Genomic DNA, 15411 nt, shown 5'->3' on the forward strand with positions numbered 1-15411 from the left:
TGTCCCCCTGTACTTGGCACTGGTGAGGCTGCACTTTGAATACTGTGTTCAGTTTTGGGCCCCTCACTACAAGAAAGACATTGAGGTGCTGGAGAGAGTCCAAAGAAGGGCAAGGAAGCTTGTGAAGGGTCTAGAGCACAAGTCTTATGAGGAGAGGCTGAGGGAACTGGGGTTGTTTAGTTTGGAGAAAAGGGAGGCTCAGGGGAGACCTTATTGCTATATACAAGTACCTGAAAAGAGGTTGTAGTGAGGCGGGTTTTAGTCTCTTCTCCCGAATAACAAATGATAGGATGAGAGTAAATGGTCTCAAGTTGCACCAGGGGAGGTTTAGATTGGGTATCAGGAAAAATTTCTTCACTGAAAGGGTTATCAAGCATTGGAACAGGCTGCCCAGGGAAGTGGTGGAGTCACCATCCCTGGAGGTATTTAAAGATGAGTGCTTAGGGCCATGGCTTAGTGGTGGACTTTGCAGTGCTAGTTTAATGGTTGGACTTGATGATCTTAAAGGTCCTTTCCACCCAATACAATTCTATGATTCTGTGATTCTATGATTCTACTTTGCTCTGGCTGTTTCTCCTTTTTTTTTTTTACAAAAAAGGGATTTGATGTAAATACTTTGCCTCAGAGGTGATCAAATTTAGTCACAGAAGTTGTTCATGTATATTTATTTGCAAAGATGCTACCATATGTCTTTACATAAACAGTATGGAAGACACATTTGTTACGTGGGTGGTGTTGTTTCACATTAAGTGGACAGGATTTGTATTAAAACATGAGCTTTACCTTTCTAAGTGCAGTACTTGCAAAGAAGTATTTTAATAATTTTTAGAAATCATGAGTTACAGTGACTTATTTTATTGAAGGTTGGTATAAAAAAAGATTGCTAACTTTTGTTTCCTTGGGTTTTTTTTAGGATTTATTTATACCTGTGGTGGAACCCTAAAAGGACTTAATGGCACTATAGAGAGCCCTGGCTTCCCATACGGATATCCAAATGGTGCAAACTGTACATGGGTTATAATAGCAGAAGAAAGAAACAGAATACAGATCGTCTTTCAGTCTTTTGCTCTAGAAGAAGAATATGATTATTTGTCATTGTATGATGGGCATCCTCATCCTGCAAACTTTAGGACAAGGTAAATAATAAACATTATTAAAATGTAACTTGTATTCATGTCTTAAAAATATGTGAGAAAATAGTTAAAGCTAATATTTTTAAATTATAGATTCTTTCTTATTTAGACTTTAAGATGCACTTTCCTTAATTAATCATAAATGTCTTAAAATAAAAAAAAGTACTTTAATTCCAGTTAAAGTAAGTGTTAAAATCAATCTATACCTCATATAAAATTTGTCTCAACAAAATGTAATTAATTAAGAAGTATAAAGGCATGGGTAAATGAATGCAAAGCAAATATGAGATTGTGGAGGTCTCAGTTTGCATGATCTAGTAGCTGTGGAACTTCTGTAATCGTTGCAACAGGAGACTTTTGAGAGAGATCAGAAAAAGATAACGTATTTAAAACAGAAAGAATAGATAACTTTTTTGCAATTATGTATGAGCATCTTCTAACACAAAGGGATAACATGAGTGAAAAAAACAGTTTGAAAAATCAAGAGTGTGATGGGTCACAGAACATTTTTTATCAGTGTCTACTTCAGAGTTTTGGAACGTTGCAGCTTGAGGGTTACGTAATAATTCTGCAATAGCAACAAATATATTATCTATACATTTACTAGTCATATTTATTATCATTTATCTTGATTTCTGTAAGTCAAGTTGTCATCTACCTAGACTTCTATGAGGCTTTTGACATGATCCCACACAACATCCTTGTTGCTAAATAGGAGAGAGAAGGATCTGATGGGTGGACTATCTGATGGATAAGGAATTGGCTGGATGGCCTCATACTAAGACTTGCAGTCAACGGCTTAATGTCCAAATGGAGATCAGTAACAAGTGGTGTCTCACAGGGGGCCGTATTGGGACCAATATTATTCAGTATCTTTGTTAATGACATGGACAGTGGCACTGAGTGCACCCTCAGCAAGTTTGCTGACGACACCAAGCTGAGTGGTGCAGTTTATTTGCTTGAGGGATGGGATGCCATCTAGAAGGACATTGACAGGCTTGAGGAGTGGGCCCATGAGAACCTCATGAAGTTCGATGAGGTCAAGTGCAAGGACCTGCAGCTGGGTCAGGGCAATCCCCAGTATCAGAACAGACTGGAGGATGAATGCATTGAAAGCAGTCTTGCAGAGAAGGACTTCAGGATATTAATAGATGAAAAATTGGACATGAGCCAGCAATGTGCACTTGCAGCCCAGAAAACCAACCGTATCCTGGGCTACATCAAAAGAAGTGTGGCCAGCAGGTTGAGGGAGGTGATTTTTCCTCTCTACTCTGCCCTTGTGAGAGCCCATCTGGAGTACTGTGTCCAGTTCTGGGGTTCCCCAGTACAAGACAGATATGGACCTGTTAGAGCAGGTCTAGAGGAGGGCCACAAAAATGATCAGAGGGCTGGAACACCTCTCCTATGAAGAAAGGCTGAGAGAGTTTGGGCTATTCAAACTGCAGAAGGCTTCAGGGAGACCATATTGCATCCTTTCAATATTTAAAGGTGGCTTGTAAGAAAGATAGATAAAGACTTCTTACCAAGGCCTGTAGTGACAGGACAAGGGTTAATGGATTTAAAATGAAAAAGGGTAGACTTAGATTAGATAGAAGGAAGAAATTCTTTACGATGAGGATGGTCAGACACTGGAACAGGCTGCCTAGGAAGCTGTGGACGCTTCCTCCCTGGAAGCGTTCAAGATCAGGCGGGATGGGGTTTTGAGCAACCTGGCCTAGTGAAAGATGTCCCTGCCCATGACAGAGGGGCTGTAACTAGATGGTTTTTAAAGTTCCCTTCCAACCTAAATCATTCTCTGATTCTATGAGTCTATGATACTGTGATGAAGAATGTAATATGCATTCCTAATGAAGGAACATGCAGTTTCATTTTACTTTGCATAGTGCTGCTCCAATAAAGGGATGCATTTTCATAATATTATATAGCAAGTGTTGATCATTGTTAATGACATTTAATTTTCTTTAACTATTGCATAACAATCCAGCATCTGTCCACTAGAAAGAAAATGTAACATGGTACTAGAAGGAAATTAGAACAGTAAAATTCTTCATCTCAAAACTGTGCAGGATGTGAATTCTGGTTGTCAAATGAGTAATGTTGTGGGTTGATCCTGGCTGGAAGCCAGGTGCTCATCAAAGTCACTCTATCACTCCCCTCCTCGCCTGGACAGGGGAGAGAAAATATAATGAAAGGCTCATGGGTCTAGATAAGGACAGGGAGATCTCTCAGCAATTACTGTCACGGGCAAAGCAGACTCGACTTGGGGAAAATTTAATTTATTACCAATCAAGTCAGAGGAGGATAATGAGAAAATAAAAACACCCTTTCACAGAATCACAGAATCACAGAATCACAGAATGTCAGGGATTGGAAAGGACCTTGAAAGATCATCTAGTCCAATCCCCCTGACGGAGCAGGATTGCCTAGACCATATCACACAGGAACGCGTCCAGGCGGGTTTTGAATGTCTCCAGAGAAGGAGACTCCACAACCTCTCTGGGCAGCCTGTTCCAGTGTTCGGTCACCCTCACCGTAAAGAAGTTTTTCCTCATATTTATGTGGAACCTCCTGTGTTCCAGCTTACACCCGTTGCCCCTTGTCCTGTCAAGGGATGTCACTGAGAATGTCAATGGATGTCACTGAGAACATTGTCACAAAATACAATAACTATTACTATCTTTCTGCAAACAGTCCTCTATCCTGACTTCCTCTGGGGCCTCAGGGGTCAGGGGCTCCTCTGAACAGCCTCCAGCCAGTATAGACAGAGGCAAAGAAGGCATTCAGTAACTCCACCTTCTTTTTATCCTCTGTCTCCAGGGCACCCACCTCATTCATCAGTGGGCCTACATTGCCTCTAACGTTGGTTTTACCTGCAATGTATTTGAAGAAGCCCTTTCTGTTGTCCTTGACCTCTCTGGCAAGGTTTAATTCCAAGGAGGCTTTAGCTTTCCTAGTTGCCTCCCTACATCCTCTGACAACAGACTTATATTCCTCCCAAGTGGCCAGCCCCTCCTTCCATGATCTGTACACCCTCCTCTTCCACTTGAGTTTGCCCAGCAGAATAATTCAGTCCAGCATATTTCTGTCTCATTGTGTTCACTAAAAGTATCTTTCATACCTTTCTGTTCAGAAAGCAATTTTGTAATAACCAAAATTACATATTTTCTAAAGTTAAAAATAAAATTATTTAGAAAAAGACAAGTCTACCAGAACGTTCTGGAAAAAAAATCAGAAAATTTCACTATCCGTCATCTTCAAAAGGAGATACATGGTATGGGAGTTTGGAAAGCTCCACTGTTAGCAAAAAGGTATAATAATTTTGTGACAGCTATTCATTTGTTTACATAATTGAAAGAAGCATGAATATGTTTATCTAAAAACCATGAGAAGTGGAGATATGACAAACTGGCACAAACAGTAATTTTTGAACATTTAATAAATATATATTTTGCTTGAGTTTGAGAGCCTGCAAGACCAGAACGTATCTGCAGAGATATTTTGAAATGGTGATATGATCACTGTGTCCAAATATTTAACTGGATGAATTAAAGACTTTTTTCTACCTACTCATGGTTAATTTCCTCTTTGGAAATTTGAATGGAAGGGAGCTTTAACGTTCTCAGTGTTTAAAAAGTGAGCTAAGAGTCATCTTTTCTAATCTCTTCTTTTTAAGCAAGATGAATCATCCTTTTATCTACATTCCCTGTGAGGCAAATAAGAATCAAATGCACAGGTTACTAATCAGTCCTTTTGAGCTGCGTAGGAGAAATTCACTAAAATTATGGAGATATCCACTGCCTTTTCTCTATCAATGAGTTGCTTTCTCCTAAAACATCTTACTATGTTAAATGTAATTGGGTATGCTCTCTTCACCCTAGAACTTCCAAAGGTTTGAAATTGGTACTAAACAAACAGACTCATATTTTGATAACGGTGTTGCAAACTACTCAAAAAAGAAATCATTATCACATAACAGAGGAATATGCTCAAAACTAAACTTTAAATTCCATAGCATATGGAATAACAGATATTTCTCCACTTAGAATGGGTGGTACTGACTATAAAATTAAGATTATTTTCTTTGATCCAACTAATTAAGAGCAGAGAAAAAAATGGGAGTAGAAATATGTAAAATTACAATGAATCCTTAATATTAATTCATACTAAATATTGTTAGGGTTGCAGGCAGGTGAGTTGGCTGCTTACTTGGCTCTGGGATGAGGTTATACTAACTGAAAAGGGCATGGAAAACTATTGGATATGCCAGGACAAGAAGCCAAACCAGCTGCTCTGGCCATGCCTTAGGAGTTGGACCTGCTTCTGTGGTCTAGAGGACCACAGTAGGAGAAGGATGAGTGCTTTCACCAGCTGGTAAGGGAGCACCCACATGGATGAGTTGAGCACCCTGCTGTCACTGCATCAGTGCCTGCTCCTGGCCTGATAGTGTTGTGAGATACCTGTCTCTCCATCATAAATATGCCAAGTATTACCGACAACATATTAAAACATTGTGTTTTAGCTCAAAACCGGTCACAAATTTAAGGTATACTTTCTCTGAATAATTTGCGTTATTTGGAATACTGTGTTCAGTTGTGGTCCCCACTACACAAAAAAATGTGGACAGGCTGGAGAGGGTCCAAAGGAGGGCCACAAAGGTGATCAAAGGACTGGGAAACCTACCATATGAGGAAAGGCTGAGATAACTGGGTTTGTTCAGCCTTGAGAAAATAAGGCTTAGGGGAGACCTCATCACCATACTCTACTACTTAAAGGGTGACTACAAAGAAGATGGACACTCCCTTTTTACAACGAGTCACATGGAAAAGAAGAGGGGTAATGTGTACAAGTTACTCCTGGGGAGATTCCAATTGGACACGAGGACAATTTTTCAAAATGAGAACAGTTAGCCATTGGAATAATCTCCCCAGGGAAGTGGTGGATTTCTCAACATTGGACACTCTTAAGATTCAGCTGGACAGGGTGCTGTGCCATCTTGTCTAGACCCTGCTTTTGCCAAGAAAGGTTGGACAAGGCGATCCTTGAGGTCCCTTCCACCCTGGTATTCTATGATGCTTTTTTTCTACATCTAAAATTTTACTGAAAAACATTCAGGGCATGAGATAATTTAAAACAAAGTTTATTTTCTTACTTAAAAAATAAATAGCAATAAGTAAAATACTAAAATTCCCAGTTTTAAAGGGGAAAAATATATTTCTGGGAGACTAGATTTTGCCTATAAAACTTCCTATTTTTAAAGTAGAAGAATTATAATTTACATCTTACATGTGCTAAATTGTCAAAATTATCTTACAGAAATTTTATGAAGTAGGAAGGCTAGCAAAAGAATGAATGTTGGCAATAGCAGAAACTTCCAGTGCCCTCATTTAATAGAACTGCTTGGTTTTCCATTTCTTATTCTAACTATGCTGAATATGTGTTTCTCCTTTTAATAGGTAGAAGTCTGGGTCAAACAGGCAACAATTAGGCTTTGCTGCTAACATTAGTGCAATCTCCAGCTTGTTACATGTCACCTAATGCCACCCTGGTAGCTACTGTAATCTTTTTCTTCTGACTCTTTCCTTCTACTGATCCTTAGAACTCTAACCTTAATTCTTTGTGGAGGTTTATATTTATGTTACATCCCTTACTATATCCCAGCCAAACTTGCTACCTTATTTTTTTCGAGAATCTATTATGCTATTATTTGTTAGCAAGTGCTCCAATCTTTCTCATATTAACTCTCACCAAAACCAAAGACAAAAAAAAGACCCCACATTTTTTCCTTGCTTTTGCCTCCTTCTTCCTCCACTTCTGCTATGTCAGGGTTTCCACTTACAGAATTTCCTGACTTTAAGCCTTGTTTTACTTGCTCTTTTCTTTCCCACTTCCTTTGTCTTTAGGTAACCTACAGTACTACAAGATGTAGAACAGAGTGCCCAGGGCTTGTGCCAATGTCTTGTTTGGGCAAAATGTCATGATGGTGTGTTGATTCTCCTTTTTGAATCCAAGCTTTGTTGTATGTGGCTCCATTTTACTTCATGCATGTATATTCTTTTGTTCTTTGTAAGTTCTTTCTCATATGAACAATGCGTTGTTTACTTAAACCATATAAAGACCCTTTCTGAGTATTATCGTTTGGCTTATATTATTGTCATTTCAAGTCCTGTTGTTAGAGTTATCCCCCAAGTTAGTTCTGTACCGTTCATCTACTATCATAACTGTTGCTCAAGTTAGCAGACTCAGTATTAATAAAATAAAGAAAAAAAAATGGCAACTGTGTGAGGTTCTAGATTAAATCTGACAGAGACAAAATCTCTTTGACTATTTGCTTATTAATCCTTTAAGACATGTCAGAGTAGAATACTTGCAGTAATTCAGGTCTTTATTCCCAACTAACCTTAACAAATGAAAACATACAAATCTTCCTTCTGCACTCCTCTGTTTAAGTCTTTCTGGATAATGATGTAGACCAAGAGCTGTTGATAGGGAGACAAGGAACCATTTATTGAACCTCAAAAAATTCCATTATCATCAGAGGCAACTGTAGCTCTGAGTTTTTTCACTCAGACTGTTTATTATGCCCTGAGTACATGTACTTTTCTTTTCTTGCCACTGTTCATTTTCTGTCCAAACTGGTAACCAGAGAAGAAACTGTGAGATGATTAGGATCAAATTAAGGATTCAGCACTTTGGAAACACCTTCAAATTGGTGATCACTGACTCGTTGACTTTTCTTTCAGCTGATCTAGCTTTTTCCACTATTTCATGGAAAGAGAAGAAAGGAAGGAATTTCACTTGAGAATTTAGGGACCAGTGAACAAAACCAAATGGAATTACACACTCCACTTATAAAGAAAGAGAAAAAAAAAAGGTATAAGTGCTAGTTAAAGACCAATGAAGAGATAAGGAAACAGAAGGAAAAAAGAACAAAGACCAGTGCAGACTGAAGAAGGGAACAATGGCAATTAAAAAAAGAAAAGGTGGCACAGTGAACCAGCAATCAAAGTGAAAATGATGAGACAGGTAACAGAACTGAATTAATCTAAACAAAAAAAAATTCACTGCATGAACAAAAAAGTAAATACGACAAAGGTGTAAACAGAAGATATGTAGAATCTTGAAAATGGACTGAACATGGGTAGGGACACACAGCAATAAATACAGCTCAGCTTGTAGATAAGAGAAACAAAGATAATTGAAAAAAATGTAGCAGAATGTAACAGGTAAATAGATATTCAGCTCTGAGAGATGGGTTCTGAGCAGGCAAGACATTTAAATGGAGATCCCTTTTTTTCCATCTGAAAAGTTTGCTTTATAAAGAAAATACATGGAAGCAACAAAACGCTTGGCATTGTAATTATAAATACAAAGCTGAAAGAACAGTAGCTCACATCAATTGTGTGCTGGTAACTAGCATTATACAGATGAAGAGTGCATATACCAGTTTTATAGGGAGATGAGTGTGGCCATCTCTGAGAACTAGCTCTGCTAAGTATTAGTTATTCATTTTTCTTTGTGTTGCTAAATTGCTTTATGAGATTTGAAACAGTCTAGAAAGCAAAGCTGATTTTTGTTGTGGAGACCACTTATATACGACACACATATATGACATTATACTACAGCATGCCAGCACAGACTCTCTGTGGCCATTAGTCTTCCATCTATGTTCCAGCTATAAAAGGGGAAAGAATGATAGTTCACAATAATAATCTTGTCCCAGAAAGTTACAGTCTATGGGAAAGACTCATTCTATTGCAGGGGTGTCTGTTAGATTTACTTACATGGCAGAAAGATAACTCTTAAACTGGTTGTTAAATTCACCTTGCATTGTTGCAGTTGACAATATCAATAAACATACCTCATAAAGCTGACAATTGAATCAGAATATATCTAGAACAACCATATACTGTTACTAAACTAAACTCTGAATGTTTAGTTCTTACATGAATAGACTATTTCTATTGTTTTTGAAGAAAGGCATGATCATTATATTTTAACTCATGTCTGCAGAAAGCCAAAAGAAACATGACTGTGCAAACATATGTGTGTGTGTGTGTATTTGCATATACACTTACTAGAATGAAGTAATATTTAGGCATAAGACTTGAACTGGAGAACTTTTCCCTCTGTCTCTCTGATATTTGTCTTAAATTGTGAATGTGATAGCTTATTACTGAAAAGGGGCTCCTGTAGATCACATTACATTGCACAGTTTGAAGTGAATATTTTATCATCCAAATTATTTATGTAAATATAAAATACGTTATATTTTATTTTACCTCAGTAGAAGTTAATATCGACAGTATACTAGAAATTCCTGAATCTGCTGACATGGAAGAGTGGCTTTTCCTACAAACAAAAAAAACAACAGAAAGAAACCCCAAACCCCAGAGATTCTTTCTACGTATTAGTAGTATCAAAAAAATGATCTCCAACTCTGCTGTCAGTTCTTCTGTAGTCAGTGCAAGTCTTCAGGATCTAAATGTAGCGACATAGATAGTTATGTAAAAATGTCTTTTTAATTAGGATTTACAAATTCAGTCATAAATTTGTACAATTTTCTTATACGGTCTTGACTAAATTACAATGTGCTTCCGTTTTTGCATTGTAAAACACATATACTACACTTCTACTTTTCGAGGTACATAGGAAGCTTAGCTTGATAACAACTATACAAAGGACTGAAGTAATCCTGGTGGTTGAATATTGCTTCCTTGTAATATGAAATTAACTGTGCATAGAAAGAAATGTATATTTTATCCAGTTTTAAACAATATTAGAAGTTCCTCTAAGATAAAATATATTTGATTTTCTTGCTCACAGTTTAAAGTCCCTTTCTGTACATCTGCCATACTAAAACTATATAACTAGGCTAAATTTTAACTGAGACGTTCAAGCAGAGAATCCTCATCTCCTTCAGGTCTTTTCTAATACTATACAAAAGGAATCTTTTCTTGGACAAATGCTATTCATCCTTATCTATGGCCTGCAAGAGACCAATAAAGACATCTATTGCTAAATCCTGGAGGTGGACCTTTCCCTAGTACTCTTTTATAAGGCGATTACAGTTGTTGCTGAGAACACATCTCTGGAGTAACAAGCATCTATACACAAAGAATGAAGCTCATATTTTTGGGTGGAATATTGGGTGTTGGAAAAAGTGAAATGAAAAAGGCCCAGTGTGATGATCTAACTAATAAACACTAAGTATAAAAATGAGGAATGTTTAGAAGAGATAGCATATAGATAGACAGATAGATAGATAGCACCTTTGATATATGTCACCAATATAATATATTACACCAATTTCTAAAAAAAATGAGAAACTTCTGTAAGAAACGAGTAAGATATGACAGGAATGAGAAGAGATGGATGCTATAAAGGGTATAGCAGACCCATGCGAACTCCCAAGTGGAACTCTACATACACAAAATTGGCAAAGTCCTGAGTGAAAACAGCTGCACTTCTAGGCTATTTCTGTACTGCAAATGTTCATATACTGTAGTATTTCAGTTGTCTTTTAGAAAATAGCTGTTGATGAATTGCAAAAAGATTTGTACAGTTTGAAGGCAACAGTAAATATTAAAGGACACAATTTTTAAATCATAATGACTAACACAAGTTTTCTCCCATGGCAAAATCTGGAATTAAGTACAGATTTTTTTAAATTTGAAACTAAGTCATTCCTTAGGTTACTGCCTTCATAGGAAATATGTAGTATGGTACTTGATAATTCAACTCTATAAATATAACCTGGGTGAAAAAGTCACAGTGACATGCTAATCAATGTAATTAGCTCTCATAGCCATTTGATTATTAATAATTGCAGAAATATTTTTTGCCTAGTCCCAGTGCCATTGTAAACATGTTATAGCAGACCATGTGAAAATTAATCGTGGCTGTCTTAGTTTCTATTAATTATTTTTATTTCCACTGGGATTTCAAGTGATTATAGGAAGTGAAAATATATTTAAAATATAAAATCATCATAAAATCCTCCATGCCACACACAAAAAAAGGAAAAATCAAGTAAACTTCTTGATTGGCCAAAATACAGAACTCAGAGGTGTGAAAAATAATATTATTCACTATGTAAACAAGTTAAAGTAAGGATTTTTCTAAATGAAATACTATAAAAAGTATTATAAAAAGGTATGATGTTTCCACATATAAATACTATGTACATGCCTCATTCTCTGAGTGTGTATTATAAATTCTGTAATTATGGCTACAGATAGACCAAAAAATTAAAATAGAGATATCTTTCTTTTCTAAAGTTAAAATGGAAAACAATAGATTTGAGTAGGCTTTCCCATGAAAAATAAGCTCTGAATGTATTTGCACCTTCCTCTTTTCACAATATTGCTTTCACTATCAAACTACTGTCTATAATTTATTTGTTATGCCATTCCACTCCACAATCCTTAGTGAAATTGTTTTATCTGTCTCTGTCCTACCTTTCTAAACCCATCCTAATTAATTATCATCTCATAATTTTTCTTTTTTGACTTTACCATTTTCTGTTTCTAGTTTCTACCTGTGAAATTACCGCTTTTGAAGATCACTTTTTTAAGATCTCTCAGTGGCCTTAACTAAAATTACAAAAAGCCCTCAACTGAAAAATCTCGTCAAGTTTCTATTTGTGTCATAGTACTTGCACCTGTAATAAGCAAGATTCTGGTAGGCTTTCAGCTTTGGGTATATTGAATCTTAGAGTTACATTTGATATGATTGTTCAGTTTTATGTGGAGGATTTAAAAACTTCTTTTCTAACCCCAGGTGTTGGGAGAAGTAGGTTTAATCTTTCTGTGACTAAGGTTTTCTCAGTGGTTGTCTAGGGAAATTAAATCAGTTTTTTTCTCGGAGTATTATTGGACATTGTTTTATTGTTGTTTAGAACCACGTTATTGATCAACATGCTGTAATACCAAGTTTCATAATTATGCTGATGTGATCCAAATTTATATAGCAGTGATTCTTAACACTGATTTATGGGGTGCAGCTGTAAGAAGTTTTTAAACTGATATTGAACCATGAAGAAGCCATCTCAAAAACAGAGGAGTTACTGTTTTTTCAAAATAATTATAATCCTCAATACACAAAAAAATATATTTATTGTGCTTTTTGTGTGGGATTTTTTTTTTTTTAATAAAAAATGTGTTTGCTTAAACAAAGTGCTTTTTACAGATTGGTATTTAGAGAAGTGTTCAGTTATTCCTGGTATTGAATTCAAAGAAAAAATTTCAAGAAATATACAGATCAGGACTAACCTTCAATGTTTTAAAAACCCCTATTCACTGTATACCCTGTTAGATTGATTGTGTCCTGAGAATAATTTTGTATTGATTTCACGATTTACGTTATGTGTCTCAGTGGTTTGAAAAAGTTATATTTAGCATTTTTATAAAATATATATATAAACAATGAAGGGACAATGAAAATATTTGAAAGTTCCTGCATAGGTTTTTTGTTTGACTGTCTTTATCAGTTAGAGAAGTAAAAAGTAACAACTGTAACTGCTTATGTTAGTGTGAAATGTGGGTAGCTCACTCATCCTCTTTTTTGTGAGATATTCTGTTTGCAGTAATGATTACTTCCCTTATAAGTTTTGCTTACTCCACTATCTGATTCTGTTTACTGAGAATAGTTTTTTTAATGACAGTTAAGATTACTCATATATGGAATTAAGATAACATGGCCTAACCTATTCTTTGATGATTGCAAAATAAAGGAAGAGGAAGAGAATCCCCCTGAAGCCTGAGGTGCCCTTGCAGAACTACTTCAGTCCTCTGCAGTCTGAGGAGGAAAGACCTGCTGTATCAGAAGAGACGCTGGAGCTCAGTAAGGCAGCCCAGTGTGCTCCCCGTATAAAGACCAGTCCTACCAAGAAAAAGCAATGGGTGATAGTGGTAGGTGACTCTCTACTCAGAGGCACAGAGGCACCCATCTGCCGACCTGATGCACTCTCTAGAGAGGTGTGCTGCTTACCTGGGACTCACATCAGGGATGTCATGGAGAGACTACCGAGCCTAGTACAGCCCACGGACTATTACCCACTGCTGCTGTTTCACGTGGGCACCAGTGATACAGCCAGGAGCAGTCCGAGGCGTATCAAGGAGGACTACAGAGCCCTGGGAGCAGTGGTAAAGGACTCTGGGGCTCAGGTAGGTTTTTCTTCAATCCTCCCTGTCAAAGGGAAGGGGATTAAAAGGGACAGTCAAATTAGGCAAATCAACACATGGCTACAGGACTGATGCCACAGACAGGGGTTTGGCTACTTAGACCACGGGACACGGCTGTCTACTGGCAGCTGACAGGGTCCATCTGTCAGAGAAGAGCAAGAGCATCTTGGGTCAAAGACTTTCCAAGCTGGTGAAGAGGGCTTTAAACTAGAGTTGTCAGGGGAGGGGAACCTCAGTCCATCCCAATTCAGCCAGTCCGATGCCAGGACCAGCAACAGGTGCCCAGAGACTGGAGAAGGATGGAAGGTCAGCAGGAGAACACCAGAAGAGCAGCAAAAAGGAATTTCAGGCAGTAAGTCAGCTTTGTTGGGGGCCCAACTGAAATGCCTCTATGCAAATGCACAAAGCATGGGGAACAAACAAGAGGAGATAGAGACGTGCGCATACCTGCAAGGTTATGACCACATCACAGAGATGTGGTGGGAAGGCTCCAATAACTGGAGCATTGGAATGGAGGGATACAGGCTTTTTAGGAAGGACAGACAGGGGAGACGAGGAGGGGGTGTTGCTGTCTATGTCAATGACCAGTTCACGTGCCTGGAGCATTGCCTGGGGATGGAGAAGGAGCCGACAGAGAGCTTATGGGTGAGGATTAAAGGGAAGGCAGGGATGGGAGACATTATAGTGGGCGGCTGCTACAGGCCACCTGTCCAGGAAGACCGAGCGGATGAGGCCGTCTACAGACAGGTAGATGTAGGCTCACGTTCACAGGTCCTGGTCCTCATTGGGGACTTCAACCACCGCAATATCTGTTGGGAGGACAACACAGCAGGTCATAAGCAATCCAGGAGTTTCCTGGAATGCATGGATGACAACTTCCTTCTCCAAGTGATAGAGGAGCTGATGAGGAGAGGTACCATGCTGGACCATGTTCTCACCAACATGGAGGGGCTGGTGGGGGATGTGAAGCTCAAGGGCAGCCTTGGCTGCAGCAACCATGAAATGGTGGAGTTCAAGATCCATAGGGCAGCAAGGAGGGTGCGCAGCAAGTTCACTACCCTGAACTTCAGGAGAGCAGACTTTGGCCTCTTCAGGGATCTGCTTGCTAGAGTACAATAGGATAAAGCCTTGGAGGGAAGAGGGGCCCAAGAAAGCTGGTTAGTATTCAAGGACCACCTCCTCCAGGCTCAGGAGCAATGCATCCCGACAAAGAGGAAGGAAGGCAAAAACACCAGAAGGCCCGCACGGATGAACAAGGAAGTCCTGGATAAACTCAGGCAACAAGAAGGAAGCGTACAGAGGGTGGAAGCAAGGGCAGGTAGCCTGGGAGGAATACAGGGAAATTGTCCAAGCAGCCAGGGATCAGGTTCGGAAAGCTAAAGCACTCATAGAATTAAATCTGGCCAGGGATGTCAAGGACAACAAGAAATACTTCTATAGACATGTCAGTGATAAAAGGAAGACTAGGGAAAATGTGGGCCCTCTCTGAAGGAAACAGGAGACCTTGTTACCCAGGATATGGAGAAGGCTGAGGTACTCAACGACTTTTTTGCCTCAGTCTTCACTGGCAAGTGCTCTAGACTCACCACCCAAGTTGCAGAAGGCAGAGGCAGGGACTGGGAGGATGAAGAACCTCCCACTGTAGGAGAAGATCCGCTTCGAGACCATCTAAGGAACCTGAAGTTGCACAAGTCTATGGGACCTGATGAGGTGCATCCGCGGGTCCTAAGGGAACTGGTGGATGAAGTTGCTAAGCCCCGATCCATCATTTTTGAGAAGTCATGGCAGTCTGGTGAAGTTCCCACTGACTGGAAAAGGGGAAACATAACCCCCATTTTCAAAAAGGGAAAAAAGGAAGAGCCAGGGAACTACAGGCCAGTCAGTCTCACCTCTGTACCTGGCAAGATCATGGAGCAAATCCTCCTGGAAACTATTCTAAAGCACATGGAAAATATGGAGGTAGTTGGTGACAGCCAACATGACCTCACTAAGGGCAAACTGTGCCTGACAAATTTGGTGGCCTTCTACGACGGAGTTACAACGTTGGTGGATAAGGAAAGAAGGACTGATGTCATCTACCTGGACTTATGCAAAGC

At 38.8% G+C, this 15411-nt stretch overlaps 1 protein-coding gene across 3 annotated transcripts in view; it reads left to right on the forward strand.

Annotated features, from left to right (window-relative positions):
- Positions 1-15411, forward strand: part of CSMD3 (CUB and Sushi multiple domains 3) — a 790297-nt gene that overhangs the window by 97923 nt on the left and 676963 nt on the right. For all 3 annotated transcript variants that reach the window (XM_068397267.1, XM_068397268.1, XM_068397269.1), the window contains exon 2: positions 914-1136. In XM_068397267.1, the coding sequence (XP_068253368.1) occupies positions 914-1136 (223 nt within the window). The remainder of the gene's footprint in view (positions 1-913; positions 1137-15411) is intronic.

This window comes from Nyctibius grandis, chromosome 3, assembly GCF_013368605.1.
Source record: "Nyctibius grandis isolate bNycGra1 chromosome 3, bNycGra1.pri, whole genome shotgun sequence".
Lineage (NCBI taxonomy): Eukaryota > Metazoa > Chordata > Aves > Nyctibiiformes > Nyctibiidae > Nyctibius > Nyctibius grandis.